Genomic DNA, 22,920 nt, shown 5'->3' on the forward strand with positions numbered 1-22,920 from the left:
TATTAGTAAGCTGTTTCTGAAGTTGTTAAATGCTCGTAAATACTTACATCTGCATCGGTGGACACTCCTGCTTGCAGACGCCATCGTCGTAGAAGTTCTTGCACGCCAAACAGTCGGACTGGGTCGGACCGGTACAACCGCCGGCACAGAACAGATGGCAACATTCCCTAGGTTTCGGCCCAAAACAGCGTCCCTGCGAGCACTGCGGCGAACAGTTCAGCTTGCTAAACCGCTGACAGTTGTGTGCGCCCTCTCCCCAGCATCCCACCTCACAGGACGGATGACACGGAGGGCACACCCGCTCGGGCGACGAAAAGTTAAACGTATACTGCATGCTCGTCTGCGGTGCCGACAGTATCTCCTCCCAGTTGATCGACTTCATGTGGCACAGATTGTAGTTGTTGAAGAAACCGACCGACCCGCCGAGAATGTCGCGCAGTGCCGGCAGCTCCAGCGTGTTCATGTGCGAGAACGACACAAACAGCCCGTACGCTTCCTCCCACTTGTTCAGCTTGAAGGTGGTCCGGCCGCGGATGATCTGCAGCCGGGGCAGTATCACCTGCGGCAGATCGATATGGCTGATCAGCACGTACCCGGTCACCTCGCGGATGTGCTGGAGAAAGTTCAGATCGGTGATGTTCTGGATCCAGGTGATCTCCAGATTGCCGTCCACGTACGTGCAGTTGGTGTAGCGGTCGCGCAAATTTTTGTAATGATACTCGCGGTTCGCCGGCACCGACATCCGCCCATTCGTACCGATGCATACTGTGGAGAGGAAACAGAAAGGAAGGCGCTCGTTAGTCAAGGGGGACACGCTATTTCTAATCAATATTTATGATTCGCTGGACAGGTAGGGCACGTGCCGTTCGTGTATCGCTCGTGCTCGATGCTCACAGCCTGCTTATTGATTCTTATCACTGACAGATGTGATTCCCCAGGAGCAAAACTTCAATTAGAGAAAAGAAACTCTCGCCGGAGCTATCTAATCTCAGGTGATCGCATGGCAGCTGGCCCTATTCGCATAGACAGCAACATACATTCCGAAGCGAGTGGTCAGCATTTTATTGCGTTTTGTGTTAGTTTTTTTGCCCGCCTGGCTGCCCGTCACAAACAACTTTTATGTTTGCCAATGTTTTATTTATCACTCGGCAGTTGTGTCGCGAACCGAAGCGGCTTCGATCGATTCGACAGTGGGCCTCGAGAGCAATTATCAATTTCCTCCTCAGCTGGCAGCTGGCAGCCATTAGAATTGGAGGTGTCATAAGCCACACGAGTCGACACAACACATCGCACAGATGACACCGGCTGACACTGGCTGGCGGCACCCGGGCCGACCGAACCACCGGGGACGACCTTTACGGTCCAACCTGGACTGGACGCAACGACACTTTCGGTACGCCGCACACGTTCGTTATATGAATAAATAATGAAGCAGCCGGCGCGCGGACTTAGACACGCCGTTTTATTGACCCTTTTTTGCTGTCGTTCGCTTCTTGGCGTTCTCGGCCTGGGACCGGGCAATGGTAGGATTCCTGTTCGTTCTGTTTCTTCTTTTTTTTTTTTTTATTATGTCGAGACTTTATGCCTCTCTTTTGCGGGGAGTTATTGCAGCTCTTTGGGGCAAAAAATAGACCACAAGATCACCAACCTCACCTCAGCCCAATGCATCGTCGAAGGAAGACTTCCGGTGACACACACAACCACGGTGCTGTTGTTTGTGCCCGTTTGTATGGCCCGAACATGCGACTTACACGACGGCGTCGAAAGCAATAAAAAACGCCAGCCCAGCGCTCTAACCCTGTCCCCTTTCCCCCCTGTCCAACAATGTTTGTCCTGTACACGTACTGCTCCAACGGAAAGTTGCTGTCCAGTACACGGGGGTATCGTATCCAGCGGCACAGAATTCTTTCCTTCTTTATGCTTTTCTGCCCTGCCTGTTTGCTTCTTCTTCGACGCTGTTGGGGTGGAAAAGAAGGCGAACATTCATCACCCGCTTTACAGCTTTTACAGCGACGCGCGAGCTGCCCCGACGTCGAACCATTGTCCACGCGAACACTTTCGAGGCGCGGAGCATTCTTCGCCGCCTTTGGTTGTGCTAGTACGCGCGCGCGCTCGCCCGTCTGTATGCGGCCACTCCTCTGCGGAAACGGCGCGTGTTGAAACTGTTTGACCAACTGGGGCTGGAAAGTCGAGCAGGGCACAGCAGGGCTCGTCAGGCTGGTACGACAGGGCTTAGCCTTTGTGGGGCAGATTGCGCGAACAGTGCAAATGCATATTTATAGCCGTACGTGTCGCCTTAATCCTTATCGTCCCTCAGGGTGGGGGTTTGGCGGACTTTTAATCTCCCCACTCCTCACCTCAAAAGCTGCTAGAAAGTTAAGTAATAAAATCTTAGCCGAAAGGAAAACAGTTCTCCCGAAGTGGTTCAAAATCAATGCGCGTAAAGACCGGGAGACTTGAACGCCCACCGCACGGGAAACCTCCTTTTGCTTCTAGCTACGTTTTTTTTTCGGGGTGGGCGAACATGGCCAAGAGAGTTATTTTGTGTGTTTGTATTGTATTTTTCGTTTTTTTGGGGGAGGGGGGGGGGGGTTCAAATTAAAATTAATCCACTCACACACACACACACTCTCACTTTTTTTCTGTTCGCTCCTGCACTCCCACTCGCAGCCAAAAAGTGGTTCCTCGCTCGTGCGTGTGCGGGTGACCATTTTTAGGCGTTTTTAAAAGCTTTTCAATACCAATCTATCTTTTGTTTGGGCCATCCATCCCCCGCTTTTATGGAGCGTTTTTTGCCTCTCTCGCTCTCAAAGAAATCGATACACATGGTGGTCGAAAAAAAACATACAAACACATACAAAATCTATCAAGGCAGCAAAGGATCGCCTGAGCTCCCCAACGTCCACCAGACCAGACGGACAATAGGCTCCGATTACCCGCTAATCGGATTAGTGGTAAATTTATTGTTGGTTAATTTAAAGTGCTTCAGCGCTTCCTTTTTCCTCCTTTTTCTACGAGGAGGAGGAGGAGGGAGCGAGCTTTTGCAACGAAACGATAAAATTGATTTAATGCAAACGATGCAGTCGGTTGGCAGGTTGCGCTCGCGAACGAGACACACATAAACACTCACGTGGCCCGGGTAGCCATTGTGCATGATTGTGTTCTTTTCCATCCAAAAAAAAAAGGGGGAAAAATCAACCTTCCGATGGAGGTACAAATGTGAGAAGAATTATTATAATAGTTGGCTCGTAACGAGCTGTTATGGTAATGTAATGACGCCTGAAATCGAACCTACTAGCGTCTACCACGTTTTGTTTGATAAGAATTATGACGCCGTTTCGGCGTGTGTGTTAATGGCGCGGAGCGACACTGTTTGGTATTTGTGGTGTTTCGACCACCCATGCGATTGAAGCTTGCATAGGGGCGTTGGAGTGAAATGAGCTTGCCTGGAATTTTTCCTTACAAAAGTCTTGCACTCACACGACATTTAGCGAGGGAAAATGTCGGGCTTTAGCCCTTACAGCAAAACAACGACCAAAGAAAGGGGTGGGAAAATTCGCATGATCGTCAGATACTTTCTCTCGCTCCAATCGTGACTCACACAACCCGAGAGCTGCAAAACAATGCAAAACAACAGCCCCTAGCCAGTGCCGAGAGCGTGTGCAGCCAAGGGTCGTGCAAGTTGATCACGAATCTCGTTCGCTGCCGCACTGTACTTCCAATTTGAATACACATTGTGCTGTTTAAAAGGTTATTACCAACCCGTTACTAATCGAACTCGAAACTGTCCCATCCGATAAAGCTTTCGCCTTTCCTATGTTTCCCTTGTACCTCTGGCCAAAAACACGGTTTGTAACCTGTAAAAATGGTTACATTGTTGTTGTCGAAGCGAGACGTCCGATCATTCAAAAAAACGTGAAGAAACCGTTGCGCGTCGTTTCAGCGTGTTCGAGATTGATTTTGAATGGAGCTTAAATTGATATTTTATGTACAGCGAGCGCTGTTTTATTCGAGTATAAATATGCGGACACAATAACACACACACACGCACACACAGCAAAATGATAGGAGCCGTTGGAACAGGCTTTCCCAATGATTGTTGTCAATCAGACTGTTGGGCCCGTTCGAGCCGCGTTCCACTCCTTACGTTGTGATTTATATTAGTACAGGAATGTGTTGTGTTGTAAAGCCGGCAGTCTTAAAGGGTCTCGAATGAGAAAAAGAGAGAGAAAGGGACAAGGAAAAAAGAAACCATCGCCACCACCAACCAAGCACGTGCATCCCTTCGAGCCTGGTCGAGCTCTCGCGGGAGGAAAAAAAAAGATCAATAATTAACGATACGCCGAACAGTCGTCGTTCATTGATTATCGAGAATTCGCTGTGTGGGGGAAAGGCGGCAAGGAAAGGTATGCGAACGCTAAGGGCTCCCAGTGAGGAGTGAGGCAGGAGTACTGGGCTATTTGTGCCGCCACAAGCCACCAGATTGCAGCAGCAATTACCCCCAGGCAGCAGTAGCGGTAGCGAACAGGTTGCTTGACAAAATCACTTCCACGTTGATGGCGCGTGCCCGATTTCGATTCTCCTTCCCCTTAGGGCAGTGTGGGGGGGAAACGCAGTGGAGGGAAAAACAGCGCACCACACAGCCGCACAGCTTGGGTTAATTTTTATAAATTTCTGATAAATTGCATTTCTACGGCAAGCTGCTGCTCGGGGATGCATTATGATAATGGGAGCGAACCCCGGCCGTTTCAGCCAGTCCGGGGCGCTGCCAATCCGTCACTCCGGGCCAGGTTGCTGGAGAGAGCAACACATGTCATGCGTGTGTGTGTGCGTATGTGTCTTTTGCTTGCAGTTCGGACTTATTTCGAATCTACGCTGAGTGATTACATAAATTAATATTAATCACACGTCAACTAACGCACGTCCCGGTCAACCTGTTTCGCTGACGCTCGTGAGGAATGGGGCACACATTTCTGGGTTGCTTGTTGTTTTTTGCCCGTCCTTCACGGTGATCTTGTGCTTGATCTCTTTCGCTGTTAGTTTCCTTCTCTTTCTGTTGTTTTAACAGTCGCAAACCGACTGCATTTACTTTCCTTTCCCGTGATTCTTTGCTCCAGGGACACTGGCACCCAATCGATGTATTTCTCCCCCCAGAGGGATGGTAAGACAGTGATCAGTGTAGATTCCAAGATCTCGCACATACACACCGGATCCCGCAATCCCGATCCCGTCCCTTGCTTTACCTATTTTGTGCCTGTAAATTCCCTCATCTGCCCAGCTGAATCAGGCTAAACGAGCGAAAACGTCACATAAAAGCAATTTAGCGTTGCGTTCATCCGCGATCCAACGATCGCGCGCGTTCCATTAGACGGCAAAGCGCTCGACAACTCCCGCAACAACAACGACCAGCGCCAGCGAAAAAAAAGCGATCAAAAAATGTAAAATACGACACTCGGTAGTAAAATGTGGTAAAAGCTGGTCGTGGCCGTACGCACGAAAGCTTCGATACCCCACGCATTCCCGCACTGGTGTGGCGTACGCGTAAAAAGATGCTTTTTTGACCCGCCTCCGCAGCAAGGTGGAGGAGAACGAGCGTAAAAGTGAACCAAAACAACGATTGAACCCACCGCGCCCACACATGGCCACCAACAAAAAAAAAAAAAAAAAAGGCGAGTGGGAACGAAGTGCCACGCGACCAAGCCGACCAAGTTTTTGGATAGGCGGCGAACCTTTTTCGAGGTTTGTGAAGGAGGAGAGTAGCGACGAAAAGTCAACACACGGCTCGGGCTAGCCCTTTTTGCGCCTGCATTGCTTTGTTTACACGCATTGTGCAAGCGTCGGGTGCACAATGGGGACCTATGCGTGCGATGCGAGGACATTGTGTGGTCAGTGTTTGGGGTGGTTCGTCGCCTCCAAAAAGCACTTCCCGTAGGTGTTGGTCGGCATCTTGTAGCGATGTATCCGTCATCTGGAAGTGAAACCTCCTCTACTTGAAGCGCGCTGAGTGTTGGAGTTGCCTGTTTTAATTGCAGCACCACTGCTGCCCACCAGCGCTAGCATTGCCTGCCTTGAAAAAGGTTCAATTGAGACGTTTTTGAAGGATATCACCTCCAAGAAAAATAAACAAGAATAGATCACTGGTCGGTCTGGCCATCTTTTAACAGTTTCTTATTCCCATAGACTCACCGGCCCTGTTCTCGTGGCGGTCTACCCATCCAGCAACCATCACCTAATAGCGGGTTCTATTTGTTCCGATTCACACTTTCTAGCGGGGTTGCTTTTTTTTGGAGAACTCTTCCCAAATGAGGCGTATAGAAGCAGTAACATAGCAACTACGCACACACGAAAAAAAGGGAGTTCAACTGTGTTATTTTTATGGCTTGTTCTTTGGGGCCCTAACAAGCTATGGTTAATGAAGATGGAATGATGCAACCTCACATGAAGGGAGAGAGAGAGAGAGAGAGTGAGTGATATAGAAAGGAAACATACACAGCAACAAAAAAATGACGAAGCACAAAGAGGGAAAAAATAAACACAGTTAGATCCGTTCAGCCATTCCCGCTCGGAGGAATGTTTCGAAGCACAAGGTACACGCAGACACGCAACATAGAGCAGAGTAGCTGGCACGTACGCGCTGGTAACGTACGATTTAGTTCTTGCGCCTCACTGCGATGACGTTGTTCTTCGCCTCGCGCGTACGCGCACTGGACAATACCTAATCTCTACGGCAACAGGCCCTACCAGCGAGGCGGAGTTCGGGTAGCCGTGGCCGTTAAACCATCGCTAAACGTTTTTCGGAGCACTGCTGCCCCTTGCGCGGTCAGTTGGAATGTTTCGTGAGGCACACTGTAGAGGCAAGAAGCAGCAGAGGGCTTTCGGTTAGAGAAGATCAGCAGGAAGAAACACATGGAAGGCAAAACGATCGTTAATGTTTCTGCTGCGAGGCACCACACAGCATCCCGTGAGGAGTGGTTGGAATGGAGAAGATGGAAAAGAGAGAGAGAGCGAGAGAGACAGAGAGATGAAGACAAAGATCACGGAATCCAACCACGAGATGGACAGAACGCACTTCGAAATGATGGATGGCATATGGAAGGAAGGCTTTTGAATGTCCGATGAACCTTGATTTCTTGGATCTTCACCGTAGATTCCCTTCAGTGCCTCAGGTTGTGGCCTTTTTTTGTTGTTGATGTTCGAGTTTGGAATTCGAAGACGCTGAAGATGGAGAGAGATTTTTATTCCTTTCGCGAGACGAATGATAAAAAGTGAAATAAAACTCTAGCTCTCATATTCTCACACAGTGACGGTTACCTCAGCAAATTAATGACCTCCACCGCGATGGCAAGAAGAAGGAGGATGAGGTGATCGTGATCGTGATTTTAGGCTTCTCCGTTTTATTGCTTCTTGGTAGTGTGGCCATGCGATCCATGTGTGCCATGACGCATACAGAGACATTTTCGGCTCAATATGTGTATGTGTGTGTGTGCACTTTCATGAGCAACTAATTATTCACGCATGATGCTGCGGGAGAGACATCGATTTGGGGACGAAGCGATAATGTCGCGCTGAATCGTCTTCTTCCCACCGGCATGGCGCAAGAAACATTGCACAAGAGAGCAGTTTCCGTTCCGGTTTCGGTGTGATTTCGATATCGTGTTGAATCGTTTTTTTTTCCTTTCCCACACAGCCACACGCACACACATGTGCACACACGAACAAAAACACCCGCCGATCGAACCAATATCAATATTCACCATTTTGTGTGCGCGATCGAAAACGTCAAACGCAAGCGCGCGGTTCGCGGAGCGCAATAAATTCAACATCGTTACGTGCCGCGCATCGCACCGTTTCATCTCGTGGCGATTGTAAAGAGAGAGAGAAAAAAACTCCAGCGTGTATGTCGGCATCTCGATTGCGTTCGTGTGCGTGCTTGACGTTGGAATATCTTTATGATTCCGTCACGAGAGTTGCTGTGGTCGTTAAAATGTTTCGCGGCAGAAAAAAAAACGAAGCGACTGCAATCACGATCACGGTTTGCTGCCGAAAAATCTTCTCCAAAAACGATTTTTCAGCTTCAAAGAGCGAAGGGTGAAAGCAAAGGGGAGAAGAGCTGAAGTCGCTAGCTAATTAAAAGCGTTTATTTTATGGGTACCAGCCAGGGAGGAGGGAGAAGGTTTTGCTGATGACTATTTTTCAAGAAGTTTGTCCCATCGGACACACCAGCAACACGTGTGTCGTCGAGATGGCGCAAACGATCGTGCAGCCCTGATGAGGTTTAACTACTTGCGCGTATTTAACGATTGTTTAGGAACCTGTTCCAAGAATGTTCGGTTACAAAAACGAAGTTCCAAGTGGGGAAGAAATCCGACCGCAAAACCGCACTTTCCATGTGATTCGTTCTTCTCTATCAAAGATTTTATTCCACCGGGAGGGACGGTCGGGTGGAGACCATTATCCTAAAGTGGTATTAATAGTAATTAATTCCTTTTTTAAGCTTCTCTTTTTCTGCCTCTTTCTTCGCTTAATGGATGATCGCCTTTTTCTTACTGTTTTTTTCTGGGATTGGCAGCTAAAATCGTTCCCCAGTGTCGCCACTGATAAGAGCCGGTCACCGTCAGTCACGAAACAGATAAAATCCCGACAATCAAACACCATTTTGCAAACGACCGAGAACAAAACACCTCTTCTCCGTTGGATGGCGTCAACCCGTTCGCAGGCGACCGAGCGCGGCCTAAATGCGTTCCATTAATCACGGGTTCGCTGCTGTTGCTGCCGTTGCGATTGCTCGATTATGTGACGATTGAGACAAATTATCGCCCCCAAAACCGCTGGCGGTGTAGGTTGACATTCCTTCCCAGAGATCCGTGTCGCGCGCTCTCTTTCCTTCTCTCATTCTGGTCTCTATTGCACCTGTTCTGCCAGAGGTGGAGAATCCAATGGCGGGGACAAATGTATGCCAACCAACACACATATATACAAGAAAAAAACAAACGACAAAACGATTGCTTCAAAAATAACATGCAAAGTGAAGAAATTCAATTATTCAGCTTTTCCCATCTCCAAGCATTGCCTTCCTGCGTTCTTCATCCCGCGCCAGACTTAAACAACAAAAAAGTAAGTCCCATACGAATGGCAGTACGAAAAAGAACCGCTAAAGAACATGCCACGAATGGGCAAACGGGAGGCGACGATGTCGGTGGAATGATTTACCCAAAAAAGTGCCAAACATGGTCAAACAAAGCTAAACACGCTGACGACGCTAGACGCTAATGGTGTTCGAGTTTTTTTTTTGTCGCCCCCACCTCTCGGGGACTTTGGCGTTTTTTTTAAAGCAGTTCCAAACATTCGTATCCGGCTGGCCGATGTGTGGCCGTCACACACCGACGCATCACGCAGTCACGTTTGTGCGATTTGCTGTCCGGGTTCGTCATCTCATTCGGCCGAGTGCTGTGCTGTGGTGTGGATTTAAAAACAATCCGGGCATACTCTTCAGCCCCATCTGTCAACGAGTGTTGGCAAACCTTCCTCGAGGGTGCATAAAATGTATTCCAAAACCTTGATTTTGCGTAACTTTTTTTGGTTGTTTGTATTTATTTTCGAACTCCGTCTTGGGAATTTGGAGTATTGGAAAGTAAGCGATCTTCACGTTGTGAAATGAAGCTTTTGAACGTTTTACCTGCGTTGGAACGATTTTCGGTTCAACCAGTGTGGCGCCAGTGCCGCTGGGCAAAATAATCACTCACTCGCCAAAAACTTAAACGACCCCGAAAAGCGCGGCGCAGGGGAAAGCAAAGGGGAGAAATATTGTTTGCGTCACTTTGATTTACGAGCGAATCTCCGGGCTATGAGGTGGAGATGCCAAGGAGGATGCGAAGGGGCTTAATGGAACAGGAGAAACAGGAGGGGACGGCCAAAAAACCAACAAAAAAGCCCTTCCACTTGAGGCGAACGTGTAAATGTGCGGTTCATCGCTAGGCGTGAATTTTAGCAAAACGCGCGCTCGCACGTCGCTCCGTACGAAATGCCCGAAAGACTTCAACGCGCCGACAGGCGACGAACCGTCCGTCGGGAAAGCTTCAACGCAGCTCTGCTTTCGGGGCCGTCTTTTTTTGGAGGGAAGAGTATTTGTATCTTGTCACGGCGGTTGGAAACAAAAAGTGGGAACGCTAATGATGGTTTGGTTGTTTTTCATCTCTTTTCCACCCTCCCTCTCTCTCCTTTGCTCACCCTCTTTTTGAGTTTTTTTTTTTTGTGTGTTATTCATTATGATGCCGATATCGGCATGCGATTATTGACATTCACCAGCGGTGGACCTAGCCAAACTGTCCGAAGCTGTCCGAGCGTTGCATAATGGACGGTGGCACACACAATGTAAAAATTCAATACTTTTTCGTCCACCGTGGAGAGCGTGAGGGAGGAAGGCAAATGGGGATACTTTAATGGTTTGCCGCTTGCACGGCAATATCTCGTTTCGTACTTTCTTAAGCAAACCCGTCAAACATCGATCGTATCGTGTACAATCGATGCGGGACACATGGGTTGCTGCCGTTGGGACAGGACAGCTTCTCGCGTTTGAGTGCTGTCAGGGAAGATAAATGATTGGGCGGGTGTATGTGTGAGTGTGCCTGTTTGCGAAACTTTTGCGGTAATGGAGTGTTAAGGAACGGTGTACAAATTTTATTTCTTTTGCATTTGCAAGATGCCGTTGATGAATTCTTTTGTGGTTGCGGGAACTGTTTGCGGGAAGTTTAACTTGATTGACTGGATAAAAGCATTGAGAAGTGGAAAAAGATTGCAATCAAAGACGGGATAATTGAAATAATTCTAATTCAAATTACACTTTACTCACGGATAAATTGCGTTCAGATTTAGCTAAAAATAACCAAACCAACCAGCCAACTGTTACGCTGCAGCTGCCAATTAGCTTTTCGGTGCAAGCTGAACCTTCCCACAGCGTTCCCATTGCTACACACACTGACTCACAAGTAAATGAAGAGAACGCCAACGTGATTTCGCCACCAAAACGCCACTAAAAGCACTCTCGATCCGAATAATCGGTGTCTCTGTTTGGCTGAACTCCACTGGTCTTTTTTTCTGGTGATACTTTCGAACCTACCCTCCTTGCGTACCTTTAAAATCAATCAATAGACAGCTCTAAAGAAGGTCAAATTATACACCGAACGCATCACTCACCTCCGAGATGGATGGAAAGGATGGATGGCTAAAAGGAATTCAAGGTGAACGGGGCACAGTTCAGGCACAGTAGTGCAGGCCATCGTGCCGTCTTGCGCAGTGCTAGAAGTCGGCAAAACAATCTTAGAACTAGGATCGAAAGCGAAAAGTGGCCCCGGATCCAGTGTCCCTTTTCCGCCGGGCGTCGGACGTGCGTAAGCGTAAGCGAAACGGCCAGCCGCACCCTATCATTATCGGTTAGCCCGGGTGAAGCCCGGGTCGTGGAAACGTGTAATTAAATTAAACATATTTTAGGCAACCTTTCCTGGCTGCCGCAACTGCCCTTCCCGCTGTACGCATTGGTCGGTTTCACGAGTTAGAAATGATCGGTCGGTTGTATTTGGAAATACTGGAGCATTTTTCTTTTCCAGGGGCGGTGGAATGTTTTGATTGACCCAAAGCAGGGGTTCGAGATTGACACGGGAACGATTTTCTAAATCAATGGTTTTCTGTTCCTCACTGTATCAGAAGAGATCGGTTTTTGTAAACTAAATTCATTATTAAAAGGTAAAAGAAATTACGTTGAACCTTTTTCGGTTTTATTGCACTCCATAAAAATGTAAAACAAAAAAATTCGCTCGGGGAATAATGCCGCCGTTTGTCATTTACGTTTGAGATTGCAGATGGGTGGGTTTTACGAGAAATAAATCCCCTCGTTACGGGCGTACATTACACAAACGGCACACCATTCGGTATCCTCGTTACTCGAGCTCGTTGCTCAAGGTTAGCTCACCCACAACACGTAACCACGCACACATTATCGGAAATGTACTTCAGTTTCTGTGTGTGTGTGTTTTATAGCCCACCAGCACCAGTGCCAAAACGAGTACCGGTCAAGGTACATGTCAACACACACACGATAACCTTCTGATGGCCTCACGGCTCAAAATGCATGTTTTTTTCGTTCCTGTTAAATGGCTCATCTGCACAAAAAGCAGACCGGAAATGACACGCACCGGGACCGGCAGCGGCACCGAACGGGAGCTAATCAAAATTCGTCTCGCCGGCCCCGTAAACATGCGCCACTTTCTTTTTAACCTTTTCCTGCGCTGCCAACGGTCTCGCCAAGCGCCAAGCCCAAAGGTCTCGAGGGAGAATAACAACGAAAGCAAAAGAAAAAAAAAACGGAACAACGAATGGTCGATAAAACCAATTGTCAATCGACGGGCAAACCGGTCGGGCTATCGTGGCGCGGTCCTGCAGCCCTAAAAACAGAAGGAGAAAAAACGAGCCAAAAGACAAACGTCCCATCCGACCGATTATTACAGGGTAGAAGGAATAACGGCAATGGCGGAAGCGGAAAACGGAACATATCCTTTCGGGAGGCGTCGTGTGGTCGTGTGATAACAGCCGCTGTAAAGCATTCCAGCCACATCCGGTGAGCATTAAATGGGCTTTTAAAACTCCGAGCTGCCTCAATGGTGAGTTGGTGAGTGCATGTGCACACCCTAGGCTGCACACACACCTTTCGACTGCACCGGAAAGGCCGGTGCACGAGCACGCACGCGTATTGCGGAAGCTGCTAGTGCCAGCTTGATTCGGTACACTGATTGTAGGTATGGGGCAATCAGGGCACATGTCGCACGTGCAGGAGGCGTTTTTTATGTTGTTGTTGATGTTGCGCTTTTCTCTTCACTGTATCATCAGATTCGCGCAGAGATGACGTGTTGGAGCGCAATGTTTTCGCCCTTCCTTTGAATTGGGAAGGGTGGCGTATCGGTGGAATTGCTAATTGATCCGGCATCCGGTATGGACAGGTGGGACCGTTTTCAGCCAGGTGGTATCATCTTGGAAGCTTATTTGGAGGCTTCAGGGTGTTACGGACTGACTCACGGTCCTCATGAAACAGCTCATCAGAAGCAATGCTTGTTACTTTGATTCGAAAATAGTCACATATTTGCAACACAATACAGATTTTAATGTTTAAAATCAACTACTAGTCAAAGATTGCACATACGACGAAAAAATGTAACTAATTTCAAACGTCACACATCGCATCAAAACACGTCTTTTGCTCTCACAACAGACATGCTGCTAATGAAATTGTAATTGTGTGTACATATTTGCACGATTGAATCATTTTTCCGGTCGCCAATTCAAATCATCGCACCACCATCACCGACCCGATTGCGTCAACTTTGAGCACAGAAGCACACAGAAAAAAAGCGCTGAACAAATCGCACAAGTGTCATACGATCGACCGGTACGCCGGCAGCCGGCGACAGCGAAAAAACGGGGCTAATTATTTGCTTCGATTGCATTTGCAAACAAACTAATGGTGGGGGGGGACGGTTACGAGGTGGCTTTACCCCTTCCCAGCCCTTGGCCGCACTGAATTGACTTATTATTTTAATACCGTTTCTAACGATTGCACACGGTGTGTCCGTATGGAATGTGTGGCAACGGTGTCGATCGAGAGTGATTTCGGTTTCGCGTTACATTCCACGGCTGCGATAGTTGGCACTGCGAAAGGGAGCGAAGATGCAGAATCACGGCATCTCGAAGAGACACACGCACACATATCATTACGATCGATAGGGCTTCCTGTTTAGACCGAGCCTTCGTATCGTGGGGAGAGACGAAACCACTTGTTAGATCACTCGTCTAATAGGCAGCTACCGAAGGTGGTGTAGCACCGTAGGGTACAATTACCGCTCGCTGCCGATATCAGTCTGACCGAGTCATTTCCCTCCAGGTTTTTCTAAGCTTGCCTGAGGTCGATCGGTATGGCACTTGGTGCGCCTGGTGGCCTTCCGCTTTTTATTATCTCAGGTATGTTGCAGTGCAGGGAGCGTCATTATCATTTGCCAGTGCCCAGAGGTGGGGACGAGGACGATCGTGCATTCTTGCATCGGACGTTGTTTTGCAACGCTAGATGCAGCTATTCGTGGAATGCGCTCAAGCGCACACAGCGGCGGCAGAGATCGGATATGATTATTGTTCTGTCGCTTATCTCATTTACATTGGCGTCGTGTTGCGAGCATTGCGAAAGGGGCTGATTAGCTTGTTTTGAAGCAGAACAGCATATTAGATACAGGAATTTCTACTCCATAGATGTTTCTATTCTTCAGAAACGGTGAAATTGTATTCCATTTGTATGTTACTATGAGTTAAGTATCATCTGAATTTAAAATATTTTAATTAAAAAGTTTTAAAACAAACATTTTTTGTGAAAAATCTATTCAAAATCATGTTAAACAGTGAAATATATACAAGAACTGTTAAACATGCTTACAATTGTAGGCAAATATCACTTTAGCGAGAAACCTAAAGAAAAGAGTGTCTCATAAACCCCTACAAAAAAATATTAAACTGTACTGAGTAGCGATAAAAGCGAGACATAAACTCTTGCGCTAGGAACTCTAAACCCAAACACTACAGCCTTCCCCTGCTACTGCGCCACTCAAGCGATCACGGAGCAGCAGAGCGCGATAAACACGGCCAAAGATGTTTGAAGTATCATCTTTAAATTAGAACAAATCACTCACACACGTCTCAAACAAAGACACTCCCGGGCACTCGGGCATGCTTTCTCTTTTCCACTGCGTGCCGCCCTTCAACGCTTCGTGCTCAATTAAATGGTGGAGCAACTCATCATCCCACTCCCGGCAAGAGAGCTCCACTCGACACGGCCTGCACGTGCACGGCTTAACGGGCTTCGCGGTGACACTTCTGGCTGGCGGCTTGGCGACTTGAGCCGTTTTTTTTGTTATACTTGGTCTCTAGTGGGCGAGACATTGTCATGTGTGTGTGTGTGTGCGTACGACGCGCAGATGCATTGTCGGGGACAACCGACTAGTACCCACTCAGTTTTATGGCCGCTTGGGTAAGCCACAATCGATACAGGCCCGGGCTTTGTCGTTTTAAAGGGATGGAAAAGGAGAGCACGAGGTGTAGTTGAAGGCTTCAGGGAAGAACACAGGAAGGCTTTCTTTGCCCTTAGGCTTGGGCTGCGTGTTTTTTAGCGTTTGTTTCTTCAGCCACGAGGTGCCACGAGTTTTCTCCTTTGGTGCCTCACAGCATGGGATTTGGTTTTTTACAGACAGAAAAAGTGCACCACACACAACTGCATTCAACGCCACGGGTGGAGCTGATCTTGTTGGGCGGGCGTGAAAAGGCGAATTTACACGCTCACTCCTACGAACCTCCCTGCGGGGTGTTTGAGCATTGCACTTAGCTGTAAAGCAGTAAGGGTTTGGGGTTTTTGGAAGAAAAAAAAACCCCACTCCCCAAAAAAGAACCACATCTGTGTGTTTGTACCATCCCTCTCACAAGGTACGCCATGCGGTGGTGAGAAGAATTGCTAATGCCTCGGCTCAAGGTGCCCAAACATCGGCGCGAAGATGATTCAACCCTCCCGCAAAAGCCCCGCGAGTCGTGCGCAACCATAACAAACCCGCGCGAACCGGTTAACGGCGTGAAATCGAACGTTGAATCGTAATGGCTCTGTGTATCAGTGTCTGTGTGTGTGTGCTTTTTCGCTTGAAGGTTCTGTTTTCTTTGCCTTCTTCTTCTTCTTCCTTTTCTTCTGGTAGGTGTTGCATGGCAGCTACATCACCGTGGAGTACGATTTCTAATTTCCATAACACCCGTTTACTCCCTTACACCAACCCGCCGGCACAGGGAACGAGCTTTGCATCCCTCCACCCAAGAGTGTTGGCGTCGTGATACAACTCGACTCGGAACACAACACCTCGGAATTTGGTGGGGAGGCGGTATCCATGGCGGTACGAAGCGTGGGAGTTTCCCATGGTGCGGGCCGATTCGATGCTCTCGCCCAGCCCCCGGTACACTATGGGGCCGCCTGTACCAAACCTGTACGTGTTGTTCCGGCCATGCCCCACACAAACACACGCATACACACTCGTTTCTACGCCCAAACACACTTGAGAGCACCCAGAAATAGAGGGAGCGGGAGAGCAACATATGAGTGATAGTGGGTACATCGATGGTTTATATATTATGATAATCAGATAACCGTACAAGGTTTCGATAATAACCGTTTCATTTTCATTTCATCGTTTGTATGTTTTTTTCTCCTCCCCCTGCCGTCCCCTCTAGCCCCTCCCAAGGCCTGTCTTTCGCTTGGTTCTGGAGCGTCTTTCGCTTCAAAATGGTAAAGCGCATCACGGTAGCACGATCGTGGGTTGATTTTTCTCTCTCGTTTTTGCTGCTTCAAATTCAGAAGTGTTTGTGCGGTCGAAGGTAATAAATAACAAATCGCTCGCTGTTGGCGGCAAATTGAGAGTTCTTTGTTTTGAACGAGCGATAAATCTGTGGCAAACTTATACTTGCCGTGGTTTATACATTCATTCGGTGCAAGATCCGGCTAGCAGCAGGTTTATGGACAACCTAAGTGGCCTATGTGTGTCTCGGTTGTGCGGTTAATAAAATAATTAATATTCAATGCAGAGATTATAATTAATACATATTATTCACTAACTGTTTTATTATCGAGATTACATATACAGTATGTAAGCTTCAGAAGAGAAAATTTAACCAATTTAAAGGGATATCAGAAGAGTCTCTCTCTTCCAACATGTTTTTAGTTTTGGAGATGGCAGCATCTCTTTTCTTAAAAAAAGCTTTGATTGCTTACAAACATCCAGCCTATCACAATATTTTGAAATACATGGAATACATAATACCAGGATTTTTTAGCAATTTGTGATGGCAATGTATTTCTCCGTTTAATTAATGACACATTTTTGTGACATTAATTATGTATTTTGGTAGCTCTAAAAGAATGCTTGAATGCTCATGGCAAATGCTTAGATTCTTCGTACACAATATTTTGCTTATCTAACCAAAACGGCCGCTTTGTTGTACTGCCCTGGCAGCTATTTAAGAAACAAACCGAACAAAGCGAACGTTCTTCGCTCGCTAATAAGCACCCAAAAATTCCACGCTAAAGGTCCAACAAATTCCGAGCCGTACAGTGAAGGTCCAAATTCCAAAAGGACATCGCACACAAAAAGAACGTACCTCATTAGCCGGACGAACCGAAGCAAGCCCAAGGAGCTGCACCAGCTCGATGCAATTGACTTTGTACAGTTCTCTAAAACACAGCAACGGCGAAACATCGGAAGGAACATTGACACAAAGACAACGACACAAAAAAAGGCCCTTACAATGCCCAATAGATTGGTAATATTCCAATAATTTTCCTGCCGCCCGTTAAAGCGTTTAAGCCGAAATGTCACGCCGGTACGGGTAGGGCTTACACACACACACACACACGTACATCCGCTTATATCGGTAAGGGATTTTTTGGTGTCCTTCTGCCTTCGAATGGTCAAAGTTTCTGTCTGCTGTTGTCACCGTGATGTTTTGCCTCGGTGGTAATCGGAGCACTTTTCTGCCCGATTCCGGATTCCTTCCCTTTTTTGGGGCAATTGATTCTCGGGCACCGTGTTACCTTACCTCGCTTCAGTTTGTCGCCGTTTGTCCGGTTTTGGTTTTTTTTCGCCCTTCCCTGAAGCCCCGAGTTTCGGTGTGCACCGGACGATCCTTGCGACCTTTTGCTGGACGCGAGAAAGGCACCAAACGAAGGCAAAATCAAACCCCGGCTGGCCCGCTCACACAAGGAAAGCCGAACAAGCGCGCAACGCGCATCGGAACTGTCGTCGAAATCGTTCAAACAAAAATGATATTAATTGGAAAGAGATACCAATCCGCTTACCGATCAGTGAGCGAAAGGACGGGAAAGGGTGAGATGGGTGAGCAGCCGCCCGCGTGGACAAACCGCGAAGGAAACGCACAAAGCGAAGGCTCGAATTTCTTCGCGAAGCGCAGGACGCAACGTTGGAGCGTTGGTTTTTTGTTGTTGTCCGTCTCTCCACAACTTCTACGCCGAGCGAACGCTCACGAATCCAACCGCTTGGGGGCAAAGAAATTTAAAACCTTTTGCGCGCACTCTCTCATTCCGTCTCCCCACAACCCCACCAGATTCCATCCGGGACGGCCAATCGGGATTTTTATTGAGCCGCGAGAATTCAATCGAAGTCTCCCGCACGGTGCCACTCCGAAAGGGCAATAGATTGGAACGGGCCGAACGGAACAGAATCCGAAACCGATTAACATCATTTAAACATTGCTCAAGATAAGTGGTTGTTGAGGAGGCTTCTTTTTTTCTGCGCTGGGTCGCTTTCGTTCCGTTTGTCGCAACGCTGGACCAACTGTTTCGCGAAAGTGTCCGAACCATCCGGAATGTTTCCCGTTTTGCAGTTGGACACGGACACGGGATGGGAGGAAAGAACATTCCCCGTTCCGAGTGGCAGGTATTCCACGAAAGCGCGAAAGCACACAGAAATACGATACCGAAAAGGAGCGTAACGTTAAAGGAATGCTTTTGCGTCCCAACTGCGCGCTCGAGCCTGCTACAAATGTTTGGCAAACTGACATTCGGCCATTTTATGTGCAGCATCAAAATCAAAATCAAATAAACGCTTAAAAAGCATTGGCAACAAAAAAAAAATAGAAAAAAAAAAAACACTCGGAGCCGCTCGAAAATTCGAACCATATCGCTAAACGAGTGACTTGAGCGCTCGCAAGCGACGAACCCCGGCGCAAACAAAGCTCATCACGCTTCAAAGGTCATTCTCGTGATGCTGGATGCTCATCGTCGTGTCTATTTTTTGCCCCCCCTCCCACCTTCCTCTTCCAGTTTTCTTCCTCCCTTTTACCCATCTTCCAACCTTCAAGCCAGAGCGCGTCTGCACTTCACGTGCCACCATCATACACGGCTGCCTATCGTGATTTATCGATCATTGAAGCGATCGAAGGTTGGCACAGGGGTTGGGGAGTTATTTTTCAGCGCGCAAGTACTTCTTGCGCCCGAAGAGGTCGAACAAAAACAGAACCACTATTCACCGCTCCCTCGTGCTGGCAACTTACACTCTCCCCTCACCCCTATCCTTCCATTTCGAGCAGGAATAGCTCTCGCGTGCGCTCCAAATTGCTTTCCAAATGAACAAGTAAATAACGATCATCTCTCCGTTTCTAGTTTGTTTTCTTTCTATTTTTCTGCCACCCCGTCGTTCCTTCTCTCCAGCTCACGATCGAGAATAGTGGAGTGGCAGTCGTTTCGCGCTAGAAAGACAGCAAACAAGAAAACAGAAAACCCCCCTCTGAAAGAAGAGCACGTCACGTTTCCTAGGGGCGAGCGCGCAGTTTGCAATAGTTTCGCTTCCCGCTCCGGTTTGTAGCCCTTTTTTTATGCTGCAAACCGGGTTCAGCTCGACCGTTGGCGCCGCCGGTCGCCACGGTGATAATAAAAGTGTATCAGTCGCTTCGATAGCTGGCAGGCACGGCAGTCTATCCCGGCCGTTTTCGTTGGAGCTCGTGCGAAAGGTAGAACGTGTAATTGGTTGTGCAGGCGGAGGGAAGTATTGTACCCTTTTTTTTTGCTCCCTTTCTCTCCCTTGCGCCATCTCCCTCGGAGGGCCTGCGGTTAAGTGCAACGGGACCGACCACTGCCAATAAAACCCGTTTCTGGCGCCTGGATCCGCACAATTAAACGCTGAATTGATTAAACTACGTGTGTGTGTGTGTGAGCTTGATTTTTTAGTTCCAGTCCCCAATGCAACAAGACAGCAAGATCAAGATCGAACGAATAGTGCAATCCACCACTTTTTCGCTCTCCCCGAACGGAATGAGAAGGGATTTGCTACTGCACAGATTTGCCAAATGTCTTTTTGCAATAACAAAAAACAGTAATGCGATAAGTCCGCCGTAATGCCGGGAATACCCAGAGAAAAGCTTCGGAGAAGCGGGTCAATTAAACACACACAAAATGAATCTACCGGTAATTAGCATAAGAAGCACTTGAAAGCGGGCGAAAGGCTCCAATGTGTCACCCTAAAACACTGCACCTTGGGATGTTTTTTGCTGCGCTCAAGTGGCTCATTGCACGGTAGGGACTCACCGCCAACGACACGGAGAGCAGCACAGAGCCGCGCGGGACGCAAGCGCGGATTAAATATCGTGACATCGCTGAGCTGGTCAGCTTGGGCCCCGTGTGCCGTAAATCTTTCGATCCTCTTGCTCTCGCCTCTCTCTTTCGCCGTACCCCTTTGGTAGTTACGGTGCTGCGGGGAAGATCACGCGAAGGTAAACGAGCAGAGAACACCGATCGGACCGTTGGTAGGTCTGTACCATTTTAAATAAAAAAGACGAGGGAAACGGAAAAACAAAAACCATGAAAACAATCATGGCAGGCCTCTTGCGCTTATCCAACTGGCCACAGGGCTACAGGCGAATGGTTTCGAGATTTCGAGTGCCACCTTCATCCTTCCAACCCTTGGCTGTCCCGCGATTGCCTGCTATCTTTGCGCTCTTATCGCTTCGCGTCTCCGCCGTTGGATCGGCCAAGCGGAGTTTCGAAGGATCGTGCGAGCACGGCGTTTTATCGTGATCCTCGGGCACCGAAACTTCACCCAAAGGTGATGCAAGATGAAATGCATTCTCCCGGGTGTAGGAAACATGACCCGGGTCCGTAGTGGAGATTTATAGTACTACTCTAATTTACGACCTCGGACACACTCCGTGTGCTTCAAGCTGGTGGTGTAGGCAAAGCCCGAAAACCCCTGGAATGCTGCCGGATCCGGAATTGTGGCCGGTAAAAAGGGTTTCCTTGGGTAAATGCTGTTTCTGTTCTTGGCTTTCTTCGGTTTCACGATGCCCCAAAAACTCGTCCAATAACTCGGAACTGGACTTCCAGCTGGATAGTGAGGTCCAAAGCGTTGCATCCCCAAACGACGCAGTTGTTGGTTGATTGGACTTACCTATGAGAGAGAGAAAAGAAAGTGGAGGAAAAAACATTTTGATTAGCTCGGGATCGGGTTCTTGTGATTGTTAAAGATCGTAAACGTTGATGATCTGATAACGAAAAGGGCTATTGGGCGTGATGAAAACGCGACGCGGTTATTCGATACGCCACGAGAGGGGGTAACAAACAATACGAAACAAGGGACCAGTTTGAATAGAAGAGGGGAACCATAAACCAAACAAATTGTGATTGTGGTTTCTTTGTGTTACGATTGTTTGTGATTGGTGTCATGAAATGTTGAGGAATTTGGGAAGAGGAATGAAGGGCAGCATGACAGCGAGGAGTCGTCTCGCTCCTCAGGAAGAGTGCCCACCAACACTCATGGTTCGATAACCATTACAAGATGTTCTTCAAAACTCTCGCATCTCTTCAAACCCACCCGCCACCCAAAATACCTTCATAGATTTCAAGTCATTGCACTCCACCGCAACACTTCACGGGGGCCCCATTGGCTTTCCTTCCAAACGCTCTTCAAACGGCATTCATCTTACCACAACCACAAAAATTCAAATTAAATCATTTTTCTCCCTTCCTCATCTCTTCTGCACCTTCCCGTGGGCTAGTTAATCAAGTCGAAAGTCGTCTTACCACTCCACGGGCAGTGGAGAGGACCCAACGCTATTTGCCATCCGCCGTAGAGAGCAAGAGATGGGAGGAAAAAAAACGTACTCCAACACATCCACCTCTAATGCCCGCTGGTGGGACCACTGCTGTGGCCCTTCAGGTTGAAAACAGGCCCTGGTCGATTAATCGAACGAGGATGAGTGTTCTATTCTCGCCCCGAAACTCCGTACGGCCTCCCCGTCAATCTTCAACGCGCACATCTCCTTCACATCTCCATTCGCAGTCGCAGTGCTGGCTCTTTGCTGCCTAAACGCTCTCAAAAGGCATAACTATAATGTTGAAAATATTAAAATCATTTCTGATGATCATTTTTATCCGATTTCTGCATCATCATCATCATCATCGTTCTCGTGGAGCGCTTCGTTCTAGCTTGCGTTCGATTGTGCTAGCTGCTGGAACTGCTGTGCTCTGCCTCCTCTGTTTCATCATCTCTGTTTGGATCATTGGTTCGGATCACGGCACCGACGTCAAATGCCACACCGTGCGCCGTCGATCAAATCAGACAAAGGTGACTTGCGCACACACACATACCAACCCAGAGATAGATATAAAGTGGTGCTTTAGGCAACCAACACACTGACAGTGCAGAAGTACCTGAGCCGCAACCCATCCAGCCCATAACAGGTAGAGAAGCATCACATGGGCAGGAGGATCGCTACGCCAAGATCTCTTCAGCTGATCTTTCTGTTGCGTTTCTTTTTCACGTGGCGAAGGTGATCTTTTCCAACGCTCCAGTGTGTGTTTGTGTGTGCGTAGATCTAGCCCAAAGCTTTTCACCGGCGTTGCCATGTCTTGCTTATTCTTTTCTTCCGATGCGAACCCAAGGAATCCGTACATCTATGGCTGCTACGGCTCTGGGTTCGTTCGTTCGTTGTCTTCTCTCCTGCGTCACTTTTACTAAGCGTTTCGCTGTGCACACCAAACCGGAGGAGGCTGGTGGTGATGGTACCTTTTATCGGACGTTTTCTCTCTGCCCCGTCCTTCGCAGACGGTCGCCCACCCTTTCCTTGAAGTGTCTCCAGACACGAGGGGCTTCAGATTCCCGGGATCGGGCTAGGTCATTTCTTGCTTTGCTGCGCTATTTTCCAGGAACTGAGATTCTTGATCGTTTCGTGCCTCTCGCTGTGTCTGTGTGCCCGTTTCGCTGACCGCCAAAACTGGAGGTCCAAGCGTTGCGAGAGATTCCTTATTCTTTATATTCCCTTTTCGGGGTTCTTTCTTTGCCGGGAGTTGTC

The 22,920-nt window shown here is 48.2% G+C and overlaps 1 protein-coding gene across 2 annotated transcripts in view; it reads right to left on the minus strand.

Annotated features, from left to right (window-relative positions):
- LOC120900188 (epidermal growth factor receptor) overlaps positions 1-22,920 on the minus strand; it is a 94,927-nt gene that overhangs the window by 6,055 nt on the left and 65,952 nt on the right. For both annotated transcript variants that reach the window (XM_040306855.1, XM_040306854.1), the window contains exon 2: positions 48-765. In XM_040306855.1, the coding sequence (XP_040162789.1) occupies positions 48-765 (718 nt within the window). The remainder of the gene's footprint in view (positions 1-47; positions 766-22,920) is intronic.

This window comes from Anopheles arabiensis, chromosome 3 (genome assembly GCF_016920715.1).
Source record: "Anopheles arabiensis isolate DONGOLA chromosome 3, AaraD3, whole genome shotgun sequence".
Taxonomy (NCBI): Eukaryota; Metazoa; Arthropoda; class Insecta; order Diptera; family Culicidae; genus Anopheles; species Anopheles arabiensis.